The sequence below is a fragment of the Pelodiscus sinensis genome, chromosome 15 (genome assembly GCF_049634645.1).
Source record: "Pelodiscus sinensis isolate JC-2024 chromosome 15, ASM4963464v1, whole genome shotgun sequence".
Taxonomy (NCBI): Eukaryota; Metazoa; Chordata; order Testudines; family Trionychidae; genus Pelodiscus; species Pelodiscus sinensis.
The window spans coordinates 30,925,496-30,939,434 of record NC_134725.1 but is presented as its reverse complement, the minus strand read 5'-3'; the positions used below and the strand labels follow the sequence as shown (position 1 = coordinate 30,939,434).

The window sequence follows — 13,939 nt, the reverse complement described above, 5'->3', positions numbered from 1 at the left end:
CTAATGGACCAAAATTATTGTATTGCCATTTTCAAGTGTTTGAAAGCTTTGTGCTATTTTTATTTTTAAAATAATTAATGGAATAAAAGAGCATCTCTCATAGCACAAGGTATTCTTGTGAGACTCTGAGAAATGGGACAATGGTGTACTTGGATATATTTGATTCCTCAAGTGTGCCAAGAGAATTCTATTGCAAAAGAAAGAAAGAAATTGCTCTGTTTTCTTGTGATGAAGAACCAGTTGGATGCACTATATCATTCAGATTCCATGCACTTTCCAGATCAAATCAAACTTTACTCATAGGCATCTCATTGATACAGGTTGCTCTTCAGTTGCTGGAAAATGCAGTGGCTCGTGGACAATGGTTAATGTTGCAAAACTGTCATCTTTTGGTGAAATGGCTGATTGATTTGGAGAAAGCATTGGAGAGAATTACTAAGTCTCATCCAGATTTCCGCCTGTGGCTTACTACTGACCCTATCCAGGGCTTTCCCATTGGAATACTTCAGAAGTCTTTAAAGGTACAATACAGGCGTGAAACACCAGCAGAAGACATGACATACCACTCTTATTCATGACATGCCTCACTCCGGCCTTGTCTATACTACCATTTTGTAGATAAAACTTAGGTCAACATCCAGAAGTTGACAAAACATTAACTGCCAAAGGGCGTTTGCACTTGCTCCCTCTGTCAAAAGATCATGTCCACAGTAGGGGCACCATGATTGGCAGTGTGAGCAATGCACTTATGAATATGTATCCCATGGTGCAGTATTGTGGGAAGGCAGAGCTGATCCCTGTGCATCGTGGGATTCTCTCCTGTCCCAGGTTCTCCTACAGCCTCCTCAGCTGCTTGGAGCAGCCCCATGAATAAGTCTGCGAGTTGTCTCTCCTGAGGAATCTCAGCAGCCTATCTCCCTCTCCTTGCAGCAGCAGTCTTCCTGCCTTGTACCTAGCACTCCACTGATTTGCTCTTTGTTTGTTCTCCAAAGGGAGCAGCACACTCAGCTGTCAGATACTTCCTGGACCTTTGAAAGAAGAGCGTACATACCTTAAGGGCAGCAGAGAAATCATTAAGCAGAACAATTGGGAAAGGCATTGTGGGATACTGCTGGAGGCCATATCTGTTGACAAACCACAAGCAGTCTGAACTAGCTCTTTTGTTAATAATAAAGCAAGAGGAAAAGAAAAAAGTGTCTTGCAGGGATGGAAGCTTTTTTGTCACCGAAACTGGACATTTTTCTGGATAAAAGTCACATGGCAGTATATATGCTCTCACTGTTTTGTCCCCAAAAAACATATTTTGGTGACAAAACTTGGTAGTGTTGACAAAACCTTATTCTGGGAAAACTGATTGACCTTGGTGGGAATTTGGCCTGAATATAGTATGCTGCATTTTTTACTTGGTGAGCAAGAATCTATTTTCATCCTCTGGTTGTCCAGATGGTGAGTTTTCACTGATGTGAAAGAAGCTTAAGAGAAGCGTTAATCTGACACTACTTTTAAGCATACATTTTGTTATGATTCCATCAGTAATAGTGAAGACCTTTGTAAATGCCCTTTGGACCCAGACACCACTGTGATGAATGGATTAGAAATACTCAGATTCACCGAAATACTTCCTGTCAGTTCTGTAATGCTGAAAATGTAGAGCTGTCAGAGCTTTTCCCCACTTTGGCGCTCTGCAGGTGGGGGCCTACAAGAGAGCTTCAAAACCTTGCCTCTACAGGCACTGGTTACAAAAAACTTCCCCCCAGAATCATAATACACAGATTTTGGGGAATCACTGCCACCTTCAAGTGCTTTTTTATCCATAAAACCATGGGTGAACACTTGAAACCACCCCTGGGGGAACCCCAAATTCTTTTGCCGCAAAAGAGCTTAGAAAAAAAGAAAAGAGAAAAACAAGCTGTAGTCTCTGGTTGCTGACCCCTCAGTCCAGGGATGGGCAAAAGGGCCTATGCTGGCCAGACGTGGCCCGCCAAGCGGGTGGATCCAGCCCGCGGAAACCCTGCTGGCTCCCCCGCCCTCAGGCCAATTAGGGCCTGGGAGCAGGGGAGCTGCATGAAGCTTCCTTCGCCCTTCCCCAGCCCTGCGAGGAGCCCACAGCACTTTGAAGTGCTGCAGGCTCCTCGCAGGGTGAGAGGAGGCTTCCCATGCTCTCCCGCCCCATGCCCTGATTGGCCTGGGGGTGGAGGAGCCTGCCAAGCCTCTTCCAGGGCATGTATGCCTAGTGAGAAGGGAGGGCAAAGGGGTTTGCCCATCCCCAGACCAATCATGGTCTGGGAGTGGGGTAGCCCTGCCCCTTCCAGTTTAGACCCCGCCCCTCACGGGGTGGCCCAGGGCTACTTCACAAATTTTTGAAGTGACTCTTGGGAAAAAATTATTGCCCACCCTTGCCTCAGTCTGAGGCATGCAGATACACACAGTCAGACAGACCTTCCAGGACACAAGAATAAAATCATTACCTTAAAAGAAGTGATTTTTATTAGAAAACAAAAGATAAACTTGATAAAGCATACTTGGTTGCTAGATGTTACAGAGCAACTAAGGAACACAAATTAAGATACAGAGAAAAGTCTCTGGGCACAAAGCAAATGGGGATGGGAAGTATAATTCATACAGAGTAGTTCAAATCAAACCACAAAATAAAGAAAAATTACCCTGAACGTGACTGGATTCACTTTTCCCTTTACTTACTTCCAATTTTCTCTTTGGCTAGGTCTACACTATAGATTTTTTTCAGAAAAAGCTATGCAAATTGCGCTCTGCAATTTGCATAGCTTTTTCCAATCACTTTTCAGGAAGAGGCTTTTTCCACCATTTGGCCCAGCCTAGATGGGGCCAAATGGCAGAAAAGCCTCCTTTTTCAGCAGACCCCTTATTTTTTGTAGAATGAGGTACAGCTGGTCTCTGCCTTATGAATGGGTTACGTACCAAATACCTGGTCGTAACTTGATTTGTTCTTAGGTCGGGAATACATGCTTTTAAATATGGCTGCATTGTTTGTAAGAGCGGATGGTGCATTCGTAAGTCAGGGACTGGCTGTAATGGGGTTAATGGAAGGTTGGTCGTAAGTGCGAACGGTCGTAAGTCGACACGTTCATAACTCGAGGACCAGCTGTATAAAGGGCTCCCCGAAAGAGCATGTTTGCTCTTACGCTAAAAAAAGCAGAAGAGCAAATGCATTCCTTAGACATGGCAGACACCCCTTGCATCCCGGAAAACCCCTGCAATGTAGACATACCTTTTGTTCAGTCCATTCCCATGCCCCAAATTCCTTGGAGACATAGTACTCCTGCCTATATTTAAATCATTTTGTGTCTCTCACCTCCTCATTTATCTCTCCCACACAAAGAAAGCAGGCAAGGAATCTATATCCAATTCAAATTTCAACCCTCTATCTCAATTGGTTCTCCTGGCCCCCTGGCCAACACCTTTGCTAGGTACCTGAGTTAACCCCTTAGTCACCAAGTGCTGCTCAGGACTCCTCCTGTCCATTACAAGAACAGAGATCTGTTTCTAGCTGCTTAACATTGTCAATGGGCAAACATTCGATAGGACAATGTTTCCAGCTGCTAAATAAGGATGAAGCATTAATCACCAGCTAGGTGATCTTGTTATTTATAAACAGCATGCCAGAGATGTGGTGCTAATGTTCTTTTTGTGATGACTTTATTTCTGTGGTTATAAATCATTGCTGTGCCAATAATCATTTTTTTTCTGATGGATGTTAGAATAGCAGAGTGACATTTAAGACACAGTCTTTGGTTCAGATATGATTTCTACTGTATCAATGACCTCTTTAAAACATTCGTTACAGGCAGGGCTTAATCCCAGAGCTGAAAAAAATAGATATGTGTATATCGTCAATTTAAGGCTGCAGATATCTACTTTGTGTGCTCAGCCTAAGGTTTGCAAGCCCAAGTTAGGGTTTTTGTGACATTTGAGCTAAGAATCTGTCTATGCCTCAATTTTGCCATCTGCAGGATATAGGACTTGTAATCTTTACCTTTCTCCTAAGGCAAAATTAATTAAAATGTGTCATTCAGAATATTTGAATTATATTTCAAAGTACAATTAAGCATACCTAATAAACGATTACTATTGTTATTGAAATAATATACAACTGCTCTTTATATTTTTAACATGAAGTATAGAGCAAAAGTGTAATGTTCATAACTTTATGTAGCAATTTTCAAAACAATTGACAGGTTTTTTCCTTTTGCTAGGTTGTAACAGAACCTCCAAATGGACTGAAACTGAATATGCGAGCCACCTACTTCAAAATTCCCCATGAAGCCATTGAGCAATGCCCACATGGCGCATTTAAATCTCTGGTCTATGTCTTAGCATTTTTCCATGCTGTAGTCCAGGAGAGAAGGAAGTTTGGGAAGATTGGCTGGAATGTACCATATGATTTTAATGAATCGGATTTCCAGGTAAGAAATAAATGCTAATAGTCCTTGTCTTGAGTTTACACACGTTACCTTTGCAAATGTGCTATCTATCCAACCTCCCTTTCACAGGAAGTTACCGTGCTTCTCCTTTGTCTGTCATTACAGACACTGTGAACCCCATGAGTCTATAAGGTTAATTTTAACCAGTATCAGGATTACTGAGAATAATAAACCAGATTACTGATCCACCCTCTTTATATTTCCCCCCCACCCCCGCTGCCTGTTTGTTGAGACTTAATTTTCATTGTTTTTTGAGGAAAATGTGTAAATTGATGTATAAATTAGAATCGTGTGATGGCTAAATAAGTCTGTATTCTTGTGTGACTAATTTGTGACTTCTCATCCACCATGTTGTAAAAATTGTTACTAGGTGTGCATGGAAATCCTGAATACGTACTTGACCAAAGCCTACCAGCAAAATGATGACAAAATTCCATGGGGTAGTCTCAAGTATCTCATTGGAGAGGTAAATGCATACAATAGTGTGGTTGTTAAGTAGCTCTGATGGTAAAAAAAAAATCATGCGAAGAAGGACAACACTTGCAAAAAGATCTATCATATCTTCAAGCAAAGTGGGGTAAGGTTCTGTCCTGGCTCCTCCAAGAAATTTCTGCATGGCCCTGAGTAAGTCACTTAATCACTTTGCCTCAGTGAAAAAGGGACATAACACTTACCTACACCATGGAGAAGCTGGGATTCTTAATTGCAGATCAGAAAACTCTCAGAATCCTTTGTTGAAAAGCACCATGAAGAATAGCTGCAAAGAATTACCTTTACAAAAAGCCAGTGCCAGAGTATGGACTGTATGACGGGATATTTATGTATTCCAGGAGCATTGAGACAGTGCTTTTAGCTCCAAAGTTCCCAGGTTCAATGCTGCCTGGTAATGACTAAGGCCCATCAGTGTTACTAGTGGGGGGGCTCATCTAAGATGAACTTCTGGGAGGTCTCTGAAGTTTGGGATGTGATTCCTCAGCTGGGAGCAGTATGTAACCCGGGGTACTGAGAGACTGGTGAGTTTGCTCTACAGCCTTAGCTACTAACCAGTGGATTTTAGCTGATGTAATAGAGGCTCATGCCTTTAGCATCTCAGGTTCCAGGTTCAATCCCACCTGCTGACCACATGGGTTCTTCAGCATTATAGCTATGAAGCACTTCAAAGCTCCCTCTACATGCCATGTATAGCGTATTGCAGCTGGTAAGGAAACTGAATTTTTTATCTTAGTGAGCTCTTGGCCCTTTTTGGTCTCTGCAGTTGTCAGGCTTGAGAAGACCAGCTCTGTCACGGTCTACATCTGGCAGCCATCTCTAGACTCACCCGAGTGTGCTGGTACTTCCTGATTTTGCCCCATTAAGAGGAGCTACAGTAGAATCATAGAATTTTCTCATAATGGGCCAGTGTACAACATTTTCAAAAGTTTTACTTATTGCAAGTAAGCATGTTATATACAAATAGATTCACTCATTTCTAGGTCATGTATGGTGGGCGTGCAATTGACAGCTTTGATCGTCGTATTCTGACCATATATATGGATGAGTATTTAGGGGATTTCATATTTGACACATTCCAACCATTCCATTTTTATAAAAATGATGAAGTTGATTATAAAATCCCAACAGGAGACACAAAGGATAACTTTGTTGGTAAGAAATGCATTTTATTCCATATGAATTAGTATTTAAAAATTCTACCTGCAATATTTTTTTCTTTCTGAATTTCTATTGTTGTAAAAGGGGGATAGCAAACTTCAGCCATCCATTGTGTGTATTGATTGAAATGTTTTTGTTCCATTGGTTAATATGCCCAGATGTGTCTAATTCTGTGAGAGTCTAGTGGTCAGCTCATCACTCTTTAGTTTACAAATCTAAAACATTATTTACTTTTTAAACATTAAACACCTTTTATCTGAGTAGATCTGGGAGCTGTATCTTAATACACTTCATTTTGATGAATCTCATATATTTTGGTGTTATAGAGGAGTTAGAGTCTCTGCCACTTGCTAATACCCCAGAGGTGTTTGGTCTTCATCCTAATGCTGAAATTGGATACTATACACAGGCTGCTCGAGATATGTGGTCTCATCTACTTGAGCTGCAACCTCAAACAGGTATGATTCTGTAATCCAGACTACAGTTCTTTCAAACAAAAAGTAAATCCTGAATGCCTGAGATCTTGGCCTTGTACCTTCTTGTACCTGGGCAACCTATTGTGTTTGCCTGGCCACTGGCTTCAGCATGGCTGCATGTGGACACAGGAGTTGTTTCTCTATGCAAGATGTTGTGGGAGAGGAACCAGAATCTGATAATATTTAAAAACCTGTAGGAAAAGTTTGAATTCATGTCATATTGAATTTAGATTAAGAGAAAAAGTAAAAGTTATTGAGCGCTCATTAAACTGTTTTCATTACAGGGGAATCTAGTACTGGAATTAGTCGAGATGAATATATTGGACAGGTTGCAAAGGACATAGAAAATAAGATACCTCAGATATTTGATCTTGACCAGATAAGAAAGATTTTGGGAACAGAAATTTCACCGACAACAGTTGTACTATTGCAGGAATTGGAACGTTTTAACAAACTGATCATCCGTATGTCCAGATCACTAGCTGAACTACAGAGAGTAAGGCTAGTCCATTTCAAAGGGAACCCTCCTGAATCCAGTCCGCTGGGCTTTGAAATTCCTAAATTCTGCCTTTGCAATTCTCCCACAGGCTTTGGCTGGGGAAGTTGGAATGAGCAGTGAACTGGATGAAGTGGCTCGAGCTCTCTTTAATGGACACATCCCCAGCATCTGGAGAAAGCTGGCACCAGACACACTAAAAACACTTGGAAATTGGATGATTTACTTTAGGAATAGGTATAATCAGTACACATCCTGGGTGAGTAACAGAGAAATCCTCTTCTATGGATGATTTACTGCCCAAATTACAGTGTATGGTTTTGGGTTGGGGGCCGCTGACCCACAGAAAAATCAGTCAGAGACCACATACAAGTGAGAAGCAAAAAGAAAAAAAACCCTCACTGATGTGGCCCTGACTGATAAGAGACACTCTCCACATTCCCTTTGCACACCAGAGCCTTGGGGCACCCAGGCTAGTACATTTTGTGTGCTCCAGCCCAGCGTGTGGATGGTGGAAGTAGTGAGGGGGTGAAGCCCCAGCACAGCTCCTCAGTGCTGGGTGACTCCCAGGGCCCTACATTCCCCACCCCCGGTCTATAGGATTTAACTTCCTGATATAAAATGCTTTAAATAAAAGATATTTGAAACAAACCCATTCAGTTACAGGAGTGTCACTATGTACAACATTACTGAAACATTGTAGTGTGCTACTGAGCTTCATTGGCCATTCTTTAGAGCTGCTTAGCACCTGCAGCTTCCATTTAAAGCCAGTGAGAGCTGCAGGTGCTTAGTGCTGAACCCTCTGTTTTTGAATAAAGAAATTGGCACTTTCTTCATGGGACAGAAGGTCAGAATTGAAAATGTTCTCGTATGATTGATTCCAGGTTAATGAGGGTGAACCAAATGTTATGTGGCTCTCAGGACTACATATTCCAGAGTCTTATCTCACAGCACTTGTTCAAGCCACCTGTAGGAAAAATGGTTGGCCACTGGATCGCTCCACCCTGTACACACAAGTGACCCAGTATGCTACTGCAGAGGAAGTCACCGAACGCTCTGGACAAGGTAGCACTTTCCAAAGCACAGTTTGAGAAAGGAGTTAACTGAGCTGTGCATTTAGTGAGGAAGGCCAGGATTTACTGCCAAGGTGTCATCATAGTCTCTGACACCGTCGGTGATGATAACCAGAAGGCTCCTCCTAATGCAACCTAATATGCCATGTGTGCTCAATGATGTGTGTGGTGTTGACTTGTGCACTCAGACTCCACAGTAGACTGCAAGATCGCTCCCAAAGACCACAAATCAGATAAGGATTGAAGGTGCCCAGCCAGGTTTCTTATTAAGTGAAGTATAGTAATAGTTGTCAGTAGATTCTACTGAACCACTACGCATATGCAATTTATAACAATGGAATGACTCAATCAGTAGAACATTTCCATTGCCCCCAGGTCATCCAAAGACTATCCCCCCAAGACACCACTTTATATATAGGTACTAACAACTTACACATCACTGCTGACTTCAGGTTGCCACCCATCACCCTGTGTCTTGTGATCTGATTAGATCATCTCTATCCATCATGCTGTCATTTTAGACCTTTTCCTGAACCTGGGTCAGTATCTGTGGGGAGTGTGTACCAACAACTTTTTTTAATGAGCTGGTGGTACCATATACTTTCAACTTACGACCAGTACCAATTATTGTTCTGCAGTTGGTACCTAATACCAATTACTGGTCTATACCTGGGCCTATTACCAATTAATGTTTTGCACTCTCAGCCCTGTCTCTTGCTCACACTTAGCTTTGCTTTATGTTAGACATATTTTGTCTATTGTTAGCTAGGCCTCAGGCCTCAAACCAGACCTGTGCTACATGGGCTTTTGTTTCAGCCCTTCATCTTACTACAGGCTGCAAACACAATGGCCATTTTATAAAGCTGACGAGTGTTAGTTTGTTTCAACTTATGTCTTTGCAGCCAAAAACTTGGTCATTCAGTAGAAGGAACTAATATCAAGGTATTCAGCAGAAATGGGAGTTAAGCTCTGTCCATACTTAAAATGCTACAGCAGCACAGCTATGAGTACATGGCTGTAGTGCTTCATTGTGGACATACAACAAAGGGAGAGGGTCTCCAGGCACTGTAGTAAATCCATTTCCCTGAGAGGTGGGAGCTTCCATGAACCTAGCAGAATACATGTGGGATTAGGGTAGGAGTATGGATTTGTCACACCTCTTGATGTTGCTGGACTGGTCTAGTATTCTAGATTAACACAACCCTGAAAAGGGCCTGATATTGTGCACCACAACAACTAACCTTTAAATTCCTAGAAAATCACCGGGATTCACAAAGCCTAGGTTTGGCGCCTAAGCTGCATGTACAATCAGTGGAGGGTGATAGGTGCTTAAGAATGGAATTAACCAAAAACAGTACATAAGCAGGGTTACTGGAGCTAGCCAATGGCGATCTGTGGAAGAGAAGATGTGCTAGGCCCCATCCCTCAGTCCAGCTAGCGTTGTCCTCTGCAGCTGAAATCTTTCTTGGATTTGGGTGCTGCAGATATTTCTTACAGGAAACAGCAGTGGGGGCTCCTAACTTTTAGCTCAATAGTGAGGATACTCATCTGGGATGTAGGAACTCTCAATTCCCCCATGCTGCCTAATTTGACCAAATGAGTGCTCTTTCCACTTCTGTGGGGAATTCCCTCCGTTGCATTCATTGACACAGTTGCACTTCATATAATTACCGTAAAATCTCGATTATAATGCGCACCTATGTATAGTGCACATCCTGAGTTTAGACTCTTAAAATCATGAAAAACCCAAACTCCTATGTATAATGCACACCCATTATACCGGAGAATGGGAGGGAAGGAACGCCTGCCAGGGGAGCCTCCCCCGTCCAGTTGCCAGTGGGGGGCCCCCTCCCAGCCCAGGTCTTTGCCTGCCTGTTCCCCCCTCCTCCCCCGCCCAGCTCGTGCCTGCCAAGGGTGAGTTTAAAACTTTTAAAAAAAACCTCCTATAGATAATGTGTACCCCGTCTAAAAAAAGGGGGGAAAAGTGTGCATTATACTTGAGATTTTATGGTAGTGAGTCACTGGAGTAAATTACTAGCTTCTGGGTGTTTCAGGTGAGTGTTTTACCTACTAGCCTATAGTCAGTTTCATGCTCGCTGGCCCATCCTGCTTCATTCAGTATTTATAGACCCTAAAACAGCTTCAAAAGGTGAGAATGAGGGAATCCCATACCAGACTAGATCGGTTAGCAAGAGCACTCATCTGAGAGGTGGTAGATCTCTGGTCAAATCACTTCTTCTGCGCAGGGGGATACTTGACTTGAAGTTAGGCGGTCTCTCATCTCAGCTGAGTATCCTAATAGGGCTACCACTTATGAGGATCCTCCTTCCCCCATAGCATATGGAGTTAGATGGCCCCTAGGTTTGCCTAGCTTAGACCCTGCAGGCATGCATAGTGGATTGCCTGGATATCACTGGGGCTTTGGCATGTGGACACCTACAGGGACACAGTAGTGATACTTAGGGATCTTTTACAGGAAAATATTAGGCACTGAGTGAGTTTAGGCAGCAGTTAAGGGAGGGTTTGGTGAATAACAGTGAAGCCTAAAGCCCTGATTTGGGAACCTTAAGCATCTTTGCAAATGTAGCCCGTTAGGGGTCAAATGGAGGGCTGGGAGTCAAGACTCCTGGGCAACATTTATTGCTTTGCTATTAGCTTTCTATTTGACATTAGGCAAATATACATTTTCCACGGTAGCTTCCTCATCAGTAAAAATACCATTTCACAAGAATGCTAAGGGTTTATTAGTTAATATAAAGCTGTTGGACAGAAGGCTAACTTAGCAGTAATTAATTATCAGAGCAGTTGTTAATTATATTATTATTATTATTAGTCATCAACAAACTGGGAATAGTTGAACATTTGTATTGTTTTTGTAAAAAAAAATTCATTTCTGTCAACCTAATTTTCAACGTATTAATTCATCTGAGACATAGGAAGAGTTGTACGAGTACAGTCCAGGTGTCCATTATGTCCCACAGAATTAATTTGCAATTGGTTCAAAGGTGTTGAGGTGCTAGGCAATAACATGCCCTGGGCATTCAGAGACTGATTTATCACTTGAAGCATCAGGCCCTTTAAAAACATTTTGCCTAGAGTGGGGCATAGGTTTGAAAAAAATGTTGGCGATGCTCAGAATACCCAAAGCCAGCACCCTTGCTCCCGAACTGCCTAAGATGTTGGATGAGGAAAGGGGGTGGTAGGCAGGGTTATTCATAGTGAGGGGGAGGTGCAGGGCCCAGAGCAATCCCCTAGTGCAGGCACTGCCCTGCTCCACCCCTGCACCTTGCTGAAGTTGCCTCCCCCGAGCAATGCAAGCTGAGGGATTACTGCGATGTCTGGTTCAAGGCAGTGGTAGGGTAAAGCCGTCCACATATTCACTGTGTCTGTGGGAGCCAGAGCAGCCTGGCAGCCTGCTCCACCCTGTCATCTTCTTGCAGCCTCCTGCGCTCTCTGCTTCTCCATAGTGGTGGGAAGCAGATCACCTGGAGCAGTGCACAGAGACCCCACCTCCCCTGGCCACAGGAGTGGCCATGCCAGCAGCCCTAGTAAGGAAGCCACTGGAAGCCACTCTAACCCTACTGCACTGCTGGCAGAGCCCCCAAGGCATTTTAAATTGCACCAGGGCAGCTGGCAGGGCCGGAGGACATAGGGGGTGAGAGGGGGGGGGGGAGGAGAGAATGCATGGGGCAGTAGGTGTGAGTTTTCATGGAACCCAGCTCCGGGCCAGGAATGTTCCTGGTGACAGGGCTTCATAAGCCCATGGAACTCACCGTCTACGGGCCTAGATAGTACAACTGAAGATAAAAACATTTTTAATTTAAAAAATGGCATTAAATTGGCTTGTGCTTGATTCACAATAAGCATACATAGGACTTAGTGGCAGTATTTCAATGCACTGAAGTTTACTGTAATCCTATCCTAACAAGAGGGAATGAGTCTTAAAAAATCTTTTCTGCATGGATTCCTTTTCTACTTGCTGCAGGATGCTTTATTTCTGGTCTATATCTGGAAGGTGCAGACTGGGACATTGAGAACTGCTGTCTTGCCCGGAGCAAGCCCAAAGTGTTGGTGGTAGATCTGCCTATTCTAAAGATAATTCCCGTTGAAGCATATCGCCTCAAACTACAGGTATGAACACCTTTCCTCAACCACAGATTGACCGGCTCAATTTACCACAGGCAGAGCACATACAGATATGATTGTTTTAAACAACAAAATGGCTTTGGAGATGAATGCATCTGAAACAGATAAGACATCATTTTTGTCTCCCTAAATTTGATTTCTCTGCTATTAGTTAGTATCTTTGGTGAAACATTGAGTTTTTAGCCAGTTAGGATTACAGTAGGAAATGGGAAAATGGATATATCCTCATCACTCTCTCTGTCCCAGCCAGTGATTTAAATTAAGATGCTCTTAATATCATATATCTAGGATTCTAATAGTAAATGCAAGTTTTTTACATTTATAGTAAGGATCCAATCCTACAAACCCTAAGTCTTGTTAAGGATCCTTATTCATGTGGTAGTTCCTTTGTCATGTGCCTATTATATTCAAACAATACCTGCCTTTCTCTTGCCTTTAGAATACATTCCGGACACCTGTGTACACAACTTCCACAAGAAGAAATGCTATGGGCGTTGGTTTAGTTTTTGAAGCTGATCTTTCAACCACAAAGCATATTTCTCATTGGGTGCTCCAAGGAGTCTGTCTCACTTTGAACTCTGACTGACACTGCAAACAGCCCATTTACCATATCTGACATGAACTGGTAGAGATGCTGAGAACAATTTATGAAGTCAAATTATGCCAAGAATCACTGGATCAAGTTTTTTGGGGCCTGCATTTTCAAGAGAATCCTATTATTTTTAAACAGGCCTAGATATATTTGCTGCAAATACTTATTTTGAAAACTTTCCTACGATGTTAAGGTTTAGTAAATACAAAAGTACCATGTAGTTTGTTAACTTGTATTTAATTCTGTCTGGATGTTGAATGACAAATTTTAGCCATTTATTTCAATTTATATTTAACTTTTTCTGTACCACTGAAAAATAAAGATTTTCGCTGTTTGGTCTAGAGAGTTCTTAAAATGAAACAATCTCATTTACAAATACTATGTCTGGTTGGTAAGACTCTAAGCTGTTTTCACTTGTGTGTGTGTCCCCCTCACCCCCACTACTGTCTTTCTGTACAAGAGATTCTTTTCATGCTCAAAGAGCAAAAGTCGATTGTTTGGTCATGGCCAGAAATTGGTGTTGGTTTCCATATCATTGTAGTTTCAGGCACAGATGGGAATTAGATTAGCTAGTGCTCTGGAAATAATCCAATGATCTAGAGGATAAGAACCTACTTCAAACTTCTCCTAAGAAATTTTCTTTTATTAGTTTAGATCATGAATGCAGCAGCATTTTGAAATCTTTATTTGCTCACTTCTGCTTCTTGTGATTACAAGAATGAATGTGGCAGCTAACTCCCAGAAATTTAGGAGTTAAAAGAATATGGTTACTCCCAATATGCATTTGAAATTTTTATGTTGTATGTGTATTAGGGGTTGGGAGAAAGGAAGGAAACAGGCACAGAGCTGGAATGTTATTGGCAGAGTTAAAGCAGGAATAGTGCTTGGGATCATAGGAATCAGATAGGACAAGTCAAAGATAAAGGATGTCAGAATGAGTATTGAGTGCCAGCGTGACAGTACCCTAAGGAAAGCCAGGTTCTCTAGCATTGATTTCCTGTGGTCACTTAGGGTACGTCTAGACTACATGCCTCTGTCGCCAGAGG

General features: G+C 42.4%; 1 protein-coding gene across 3 annotated transcripts in view; it reads left to right on the top strand.

The window, feature by feature from the left end:
- Positions 1-12,887, top strand: part of DNAH10 (dynein axonemal heavy chain 10) — a 201,463-nt gene extending 188,576 nt beyond the window's left edge. For 2 of the 3 annotated variants that reach the window (XM_075898516.1, XM_075898517.1), the window contains 10 exons: positions 321-521; positions 4,233-4,442; positions 4,831-4,926; positions 5,933-6,104; positions 6,437-6,568; positions 6,871-7,082; positions 7,174-7,341; positions 7,967-8,147; positions 12,141-12,286; positions 12,741-12,887. In XM_075898516.1, coding sequence (XP_075754631.1) covers positions 321-521; positions 4,233-4,442; positions 4,831-4,926; positions 5,933-6,104; positions 6,437-6,568; positions 6,871-7,082; positions 7,174-7,341; positions 7,967-8,147; positions 12,141-12,286; positions 12,741-12,887 — 1,665 coding nt within the window. The remainder of the gene's footprint in view (positions 1-320; positions 522-4,232; positions 4,443-4,830; positions 4,927-5,932; positions 6,105-6,436; positions 6,569-6,870; positions 7,083-7,173; positions 7,342-7,966; positions 8,148-12,140; positions 12,287-12,740) is intronic. The other variant, XR_012896005.1, reaches the window with a different exon arrangement.
- Positions 12,888-13,939: the final 1,052 nt, after the last annotated feature.